This window comes from Mytilus edulis, chromosome 4, assembly GCF_963676685.1.
Source record: "Mytilus edulis chromosome 4, xbMytEdul2.2, whole genome shotgun sequence".
In the NCBI taxonomy this organism is placed as follows: Eukaryota; Metazoa; Mollusca; class Bivalvia; order Mytilida; family Mytilidae; genus Mytilus; species Mytilus edulis.
The window spans coordinates 10,652,433-10,660,931 of NC_092347.1; the positions used below are offsets into that span (position 1 = coordinate 10,652,433).

Below are 8,499 nucleotides of genomic sequence, written 5' to 3' on the forward strand. Positions count from 1 at the left end.
GGCCATAACATGGGACCTATATACACAACATGATAGCAATCCACTGTAAACGATTTCCAGTTAAAAGTAAACCTAAGAGGAACATGAAATCATCTTAAACATTTGATAATTTTGAAAGAGTCAATATTGTGACAAATTCAGTAAAGAATAACACTATAAAATTGAGAAAGGAAATGGGGAATGTGTCAAAGCGACAACAACCCGACCATAGAGCAGACAACAGCCGAAGGCCACCAATGGGTCTTCAATGTAGCGAGAAACTCCCGCACCCGGAGGCGTCCGTCAGCTGGCCCCTTAAAAATGTATACTAGTACAGTGATAATGGACGTCATACTAAACTCCGAATTATATGTACTATTCCATACAACGATCCCACTGGATTGTTTGTCGAATTTTGTGTTTTCTTAAAAAAAAAATACTGCATTTTTATTTAACGTAGTACACACTATTATAAAGAAGTTGAATCATTTATACAGGCATAATTCTATTTCAATATTTGTTGTACCTTTGAAAAGTATCAGTCTATGGAAGAAACGATTCGATAAAAGCTTTTCTTATATCAACGAGCGATATTGTCTTATATCAACGAGTTGCATTGTGGGAAATTTCAGACGAATGTTAGCATTTGTACGAAGAAAGGCAGATTTCTTGGTATAAAGTAATGATTTTTTTCTTAAAACAGGGTGACATTTAACAAGACATACGTCAAAAATTCATGAATGCGATACTTTTCTAATATAACTGCTATAGTTTTCTAATATAAAATTAATACGATGACACGTCACAATGCATGTCAAAAGAACCGCAAACATAATTCACAAACTTAGTTCATGACCGGCTTAATGTTTGAGGATCAATATCACTAAAATTTCGTATCTGTAACAAAATTAACGCTTACTTGAACTTATCATTTTGAAAATGTTGCTTGACCCTATTGATATTTGAAAGTGTTAACAACCTGTTCAGTCTATTGTTTTCAATCACAGGGTTTAACCGACTAATTCTGTTTGAAGTGATGATGCAATGGTGGAATTTTAATGCGGTTGTAAATAGTCTACCAACCTATTAGATTCTAATATAGGTCCAGTGGCCAATCAATGCATTTGAATGGGGACATATGGTTAATTGGACCCCACCCCCTTATCCTAGGTTTGGAACCCCCTTTTGAAAACGGCTGGATCCGCCCTTGAGGTCACACTGCTATAGCCTATCCACATGGGTAATATCGAAACAGACAAAAACTAGATATGTCAAAGCGACACGAATTGTTCCGTCTTAAAATGTTGAAAAATCTGCAATTTCAATAACAAATGTGGACACAAACATGATGGTAGTCTCACATGTCAAAAATCAGCTCAAAATCTAGAGGCTTATAGAAAAAGAGTCTGTATAACTGTGTTTTCAACAATTTTGGAAGTTGTTAACCCTTAATTTTGGCCAAAATTAGCGGAGCAAAACAAATTTAAATGTCATCTGCAAATCATCATAATTAGCTCACATACAAAAAAAATCAGTCCAATATCTGAAAGCATTTAGAAAAAAAGTCAATATAAATGCGATTTTTCAAATATTAAAACTTCTTTGCGGGCCGTATATACATATCATTACTTAAAAGAAGAAGAAAAACATTCATTCAAACAATCCAATCTAATACAGCTCCAAATAACAATGAATATTCAAATGGTAAAATAAATATTCCAAAAAAATTAAAATGTACAAATGCTGATGTCCCGAACTTTGAAGATACCAACTGAGTAGCCTCAGACTATAAATTGAACAACTTCAGATACAACGAAAGTCAAAAATCTTGTCAAACACGTTACAGAAAATGTATTTATTATTTACATGGAAAAAAATATTGAGAAGGAAAACAGTTCTTTTTTTGATATCAAAGACTTTCCCCGTTGGTAAATCGATATCACTATGAACATAATCAGCTCGCCGCCTGGACGCTCTTTTACATCGAGATGACCGTGAGGGCATTCCGATGTATTGTTACCACAGATATTTGACTTGCGTTTTTGACTAGTAATCGATCGTATAAATACGCGAAAATTTCTTAGTGCAAAATAACAATCCGTATCGCTTGTAATAAACTGCAATGAATACTAAAAAAAAATTTAAGAAAATAAATGAATAAGATGTAAATGTCTGTTGACGTTAGAAATGTATATATATTTTTTCTATATTTATACATTTAGATCGTTCAGTGCTGTTTATTTGGTATTTTTATTGACGTTATCGTTCTTGTACCATCATAACTGTCGTTACCTTTAAAGCTTTAGAAGTGTGCTAGTTCATATTGCACTTAACAAAAGATTCAGTACCCAAATGACGTTTTGAAGGACTGGAAAGCAGTTATTTATAAGGAGAAATTTTAAAGATTTATAGATATAAGAAGATGGTGCATGAGTTCAAATGAGAGAACTTTCCACCAAAGTAATAATTTGTTTTAAGTAAACCATTATAGATCAAAGTAGGGCCTTAAACATGGAGCCTTGACTCACAGCGAACACCACGCTATATGGGAACCGAAAACATTACTAGTTTAAACCATTCAAACATGAAAACCAAGTCTAATTTGTATAAAAAGGAGATTCAAAAATGCACAGGCCAAATGTTTTCGAATCAATCTAAACGAGGACAGTATGATTCATCTTTGTCAAAAGTTAGTTTCATTGTAATCAATAAAGAAAGTCTTCCATGCGTGCGTTGGGAGCATATCTGCTATACATTATTTCGGTGCGTTCATTATAAAATTTGCTAAATGTTATATATATGTGAACAATGATTTTGATACTTAGCTATTTGATTACGACATTGTTTATTAAACCCCATCGGTACTGGCATTTTCAAATTTTGAAAATGGTGGATTGAACCTGGTTTTATTGCGCTAAACATGTCACGTGTATGACAGTATCATCAAATTCTTTCATATTTACAACGATGCATGAACAAAACAGACATAATAGGTAAAATTGTCAACCTATGGATACAGTATTCATATATTAATACTAATATGTACTAATATTGATATAATAAAAACACCGCTATGATATTTTAAAAGTATCGCATTGATATTAGAAAAAATAGCATTTGTATATTTATGTATATAAGAAAAACATAACACTTCAAATTTTACACGGACACAAACGTTTGCTTCTTACTAACTTCTGAATGTATAGTTAGACTCAATTGTTGTTTATATTTTAACAATAAGTTTTAAAATTAGTATTCTCTTAACTTTTCGTTGCCGAAAACAACATTTTCCGCAAGGAATGTCTGCATATTTACAATTGATATTATACAAATATAGCCTTTGTATGAGGTCGATACAAGGATATATTGACCTGAAAGAAGTATATTGACTGAGGACGAAGTCCGAGGTCGATATACTTCTTTGGGTCGATATGTCCTGTATTGACCTCATACAAAGGCTATATTTGTTATATTATTAATTGCTGACCATATTTGTATCAAAATCGTCATTTAGGTTTGTTGGAATTTTATAGATATTACATTGTCTCCTTGACAATAACAACATATTAGTTGTTATTTCATTTCCTTTTTTTTGACATCTTATGTATTTGAAGATTTTTTTCGTCAAATAATCGATCACAGATATCATGTGTTTCAAATCCTGAAATTCATTATATGACGTCACAAAGTATATTGGTTTTTAGATATTCTAAAAATAACCGTGCAATATGCTTTTTGCAGGTCAATATGCGTTTTACTATCCGCCGTTTTCTCTCTACCTTCGAAAATATAGTTTAACATGTGACTATCCCTAAACGAATCAAATTTGTTAAAATATACGAATTAATAATATTAGACAATATCGCTATGTAATATAAGAAATTTTTTTTATCGATACGCTTCTTCCATAGACTGAGTATGTCGCAAATTTTTCACAGATTCTGAGGATACATAACACTTTAAAATTGCATTCACGTTCCGATACAAGTTGTCAGATCTTTCACGACCCAATCGAAATGATTGACCATCGATAATTTTCCTCGATATACCGAATGACACCAGTGGTGATGGTTGAATAACAAAAAGGTTTATAACTTTTAAATATCAAAACTAGACCCGCCATAACTGCAATTTCCTTTTCCCTCGTGAATCTTGTTTTTATACACAACACATAGCTCTGCGTCTCGACAGTACTTCGTTTAAATATGATACGATCGATGTTATATGATATGAACAGATAATTTATTTCTCTTTCCTATATCAATAATTAAATAATTACACAAAACAGTACGTTACAGTTAGTCAAATGCAAGCATATTTATTGATTGTACAAATGATATACAACTACCAATGACAGAAGGACTCCAACAAACTATCTTGCATACGTTGAAAAAATACAACACGACGTACACAACATTAAAAAACGTTGCTAGAAATGTGTGGAAAAACAACGGCTCATACTCGAAAAAGTCTGAACCAGAACATTTGCAACAATTGCTTTCAACCTTACAACATCTTTGTCCTTCTTTAGGATCATCTGGATCTTTAAGTGGACAATAGTGAAACGTGAAGAGAAAACAAAAAGGAATTTTACAAAAGAACGGTTCGTCGTAGCATCTACACATGTCGCAAACACACGTCTTTCCAAAGATACAACAAGGTATGGTACATTCATATCTGAAATAGACAATAAGTACTATCTTTGAAAAAGAAACCCGACACTTTATATTTGAAAACATTTGATTTTCATATAATGAAGACATACTCTTTCAATCAGTTTAGTTGAGGTCTGAAGCTGGCATGTCGGTAACTGTTAGTAGTCCTTTGTTAATATATATATCATTGTCATTTTGCTTAGTTTTTTTTTTGTTACTTACTCTGACATCAGACTTCTTTAAACTGAATTTTACTGTGCGCATTGATGTGTGCTTCTTTATTCTACATCGGCTGTTATTTGCTCTTTGGTCAGGTTGTTGTCTCTTTGACATATTCCTCATTTCCATTCTGAATTTTATAGTTACGATAAACAATTTAATGATCTTTTGATCAAATACAATTTGTCTTTACTTGTAAGTTCTGGAAATTTTAGATACAATAAGATATAATACAATTACAATACAGTTGCAATTTTTAACTTGAAATAATCCGTGTCTTATCGGTTAATCGCCATATGAAAGTTAAAGACGTGTACATCACTATATATACATGTACCTTAAAATGATTTAAATTTTTTGTTTTCAAGAGGTCATAGACATACCTATGGAAGCAACACAAACACGGACAACAACATTTAAAGATACTTCTCAGACAAGCTACAAACTTCGATTTTTCATTTCCCTCGTCCACAACAGTCTCTTCACAAAGTGTAGAACATGTCAGAAAACGGAAAGCATTACTAAAAAGTGCCATGCCGCCATTGACTGCAGCTGTTATCCCCTTCTTGATGTTCTTATTTGTCACATTACAACTGCTCACACACGCGTTCTCGTAACCAAGAAGGATAAGTCCTTGTGGAATTTCTATAAATAGCATGGAATAAAAAGTCTCTGTTCGACCATCCAACAGTTTCTTAGGATATTTCATCTTCTCATACAGTTTTTCTCCTAAGGTTTTCTCATCACTACTTTCCCCAGTTTTCATTTCTCTTCGGTATAAAACTTCACAATAAATCTGGAAGGTGATATTTGCAAGTTGAATTACTGAAAGGATTGTTCCTGCTATTGTGAAGTACATATACTTGTTGGCAATATCATCTTTATTTACACAGCCAGTCGCTGACCCATCAAGATCTAGTGGTGGTTTCATACCGTTGTACTGCATCCAGTCAGAAACGCAGTCCATTACAATTAATATAGCCGAGCAGAGTCTTGTGAGTATGACCTTGATGGATTTTCGCTTTGTCTTTCGTGGCTGTTGATTTGTCACTCCATTGGTGGATTCTCCCTTTGTCTTTCGTGGCTGTTGATTTGTCACTCCACGGTCCATCGTTGGAGATAATGGCGGTATTGTTGATGCATGTGTCATGTGTGGTCGTCCTGCTCCTTGTTGGTTACTATCCATCATAAGTACAGAAAACGTGAAACACTAAGATGAAGTAGAAACATTTACCAAATTTCGCGTGCTATTCAATAAAAGCTGCACGACTTCTCATATATCCTTGCCTGATCTTTTAACGGATTTAAATCACGGCATTTAAATTGTTTTTATTTAGTGTTTACATTTGATCCTTTCTTTTTATATTTCTGCTGTGCATGTTGAAGGTTTTATGATATGCACTTGGATATACTTTTATATTATTGATAAATAGCCCTTTTATCAGAATATTATTTGAATTCGAACTATCTATTTTGTTGATATTGGTTATCTCATGAATTATGAAGAAGTAACTTTTCATTTTATTAAAAAAGAATAAACTTAATAAATCTACACTATCTTGTTTGTACTATGTTGTTTACACTCTGTTATTGATACTTTGTTGACATATATATCACTAAAATAAAACAAAAACTCAGGAAAATTGAGACTAATCTTTTATTCAACTGCGTATTTTGTTTAGCCCTTTTAACTTCATCGTTACTGATGAGTATTTGAAAGACGAATAGCGCGTCTGGCGTACAACATTTAAATACTAGTAGTTTAGCCTAGTATCTATGCTATCTTTATTTATCATTTTCCCGACCATAAAACAAGTTTCCAAAAGATGATTAAATATTTACCGGAAACACATTATTATTGGTTTAGTGAGCCGGTCAACGTATGAAATCCTCTAATACCGCCATAAAGATGAAAAATTGTATAACATTTTGACTTTTCTTAGAACTAAATTACATGTTTGCTTATCTGTATCAAAAAGGACTACTCGTATGTTCTCTAGGACGTATTTAAATATGCGTCCTCCATATTCGTCATGTTCAAAATGATTAACATATGAATTAATCTTAATAAGAAGTATAAATGATGTAGTTAGGCTATTTGTTTTTAAAATTCCCAGTTTTCAATTACTAAATCACATATATGAAACTTTTTAATTCAAGCTTCCTTTCGTACAATGTAAATGTATTTGTTAAAGGGCACTAGCTGTCCAATTCATGTTCATCAATTTACCACATTTTAAACGAAAGAAAATTTATTGCGTGTTACTTTCCAAGAATATTTACTCTGATTACACCAATAAGACATGGTTCATATGTGTGCCAAATATCTTTCGTGCAATATTAATCGGTGCGAAGAAAATAGCAGTTTAAAACGCAAATTTAGTGATAATTCTGCCTTGATTCAAACACGCCTTTTCTCGTGCCGTTAATCGTTTTGTAGCTTACACTATCAGGTCATTAACTAGGACGATTGTCACTAACTTAATTTCTCCTTTTTGCTTGTTGTATGGTCGAATCGTATGTTTTGAATAGTCCAGTTAGTTTGAAGATCGTTGTTTTGTTTTAGGAAATATTTTTTTCGTTGTTTTTTATAACTTTAATTGTTTTTTTTGAATTGATTAGTTTTGTTATCATTGTAATATACAAATCAAATCCTTCGGTCACGTTTCAGACCCGGAATATGGGACAAATTCACAGTCCTGTTAAACTATGCCCATCAAGCCCTTAACCAAGTGGAAACGAAATACAATGGGATAAGTATGTTATATGGAATTAGCACAAAAAACAAACTTATCGATGCTATGGGAGCACGAAAAGATCACATATATTTTAATACATGTATAGTGCATGATGCTTTAGACCTAGACCATCTTCGTACTGATGATATAAACAAACTATTGCACCACTATTCTTGCTATAAATCTTACACTAGCAGACACATCTGCAGTTAATTTAAAGCTGAATCAAGTTCTAGTTTGTCTGTTAATGTGTTTCAGGTCATATATAGAAGGTCTTTAAATTCCTTCCTGGAAAAAGTTTCTTTGAGTCAGTGAGAACCAGCAGGCCTTAATCAGATATCTTGGCGAATCGATTGTTCTGCATCATGGTAGATCAACAGTTACCATGATACACGAGGAAGTCGTTTATCTAGCTAGCATCCAAGTACCCTTAATCTGCTCAGAAGGAGTATTCAGATTTTAAGAATTATTTTGTATGCCCGATTAAGTAGATACTAGTACTCGCATGATTTTACATGCTATTCTGTAGACAAAGAGTTCGGAGTGAAAGGAACCAAGAGTAGGATATTTATAAAGTCACAAGATACAGATGTTCATTACCTCCCCTCCTCCCCGCTATATACCTGTCCACGAAATATTTAAAGTCTCGGGTTTGCCATTTGTAACATTCTTCCAGTCGCAGATGCTGTAACATGATGCGGTACAACGTCATCCCTGATCGGTAAGCGCACTGTTTTTAGTCTTGAACGACAATCCAGATGATTTCACCGATTTGTCAAACCTTTATAATTGTGACATCGATGAATCTATAGATGCAGCTCGATATCTTGTTAGGTTGAATGATCTCAAGTCAAAACTCAAAATAGATTATAGTGACCTAAACAAATTGAGCGTAAAATTGGCTACAG

At 33.1% G+C, this 8,499-nt stretch overlaps 1 protein-coding gene across 1 annotated transcript; it reads right to left on the reverse strand.

The window, feature by feature from the left end:
- Positions 1-4,271: 4,271 nt before the first annotated feature.
- Positions 4,272-6,156, reverse strand: LOC139518369 (uncharacterized). Its single transcript, XM_071309921.1, has 2 exons — positions 5,237-6,156; positions 4,272-4,656 (listed from the first exon to the last, which is right to left on the reverse strand). Exons 1-2 carry the CDS (start codon positions 6,040-6,042, stop codon positions 4,278-4,280), a joined length of 1,185 nt encoding a protein of 394 aa, XP_071166022.1. The 5' UTR covers positions 6,043-6,156; the 3' UTR covers positions 4,272-4,277.
- Between the last annotated feature and the right edge of the window lie 2,343 nt (positions 6,157-8,499).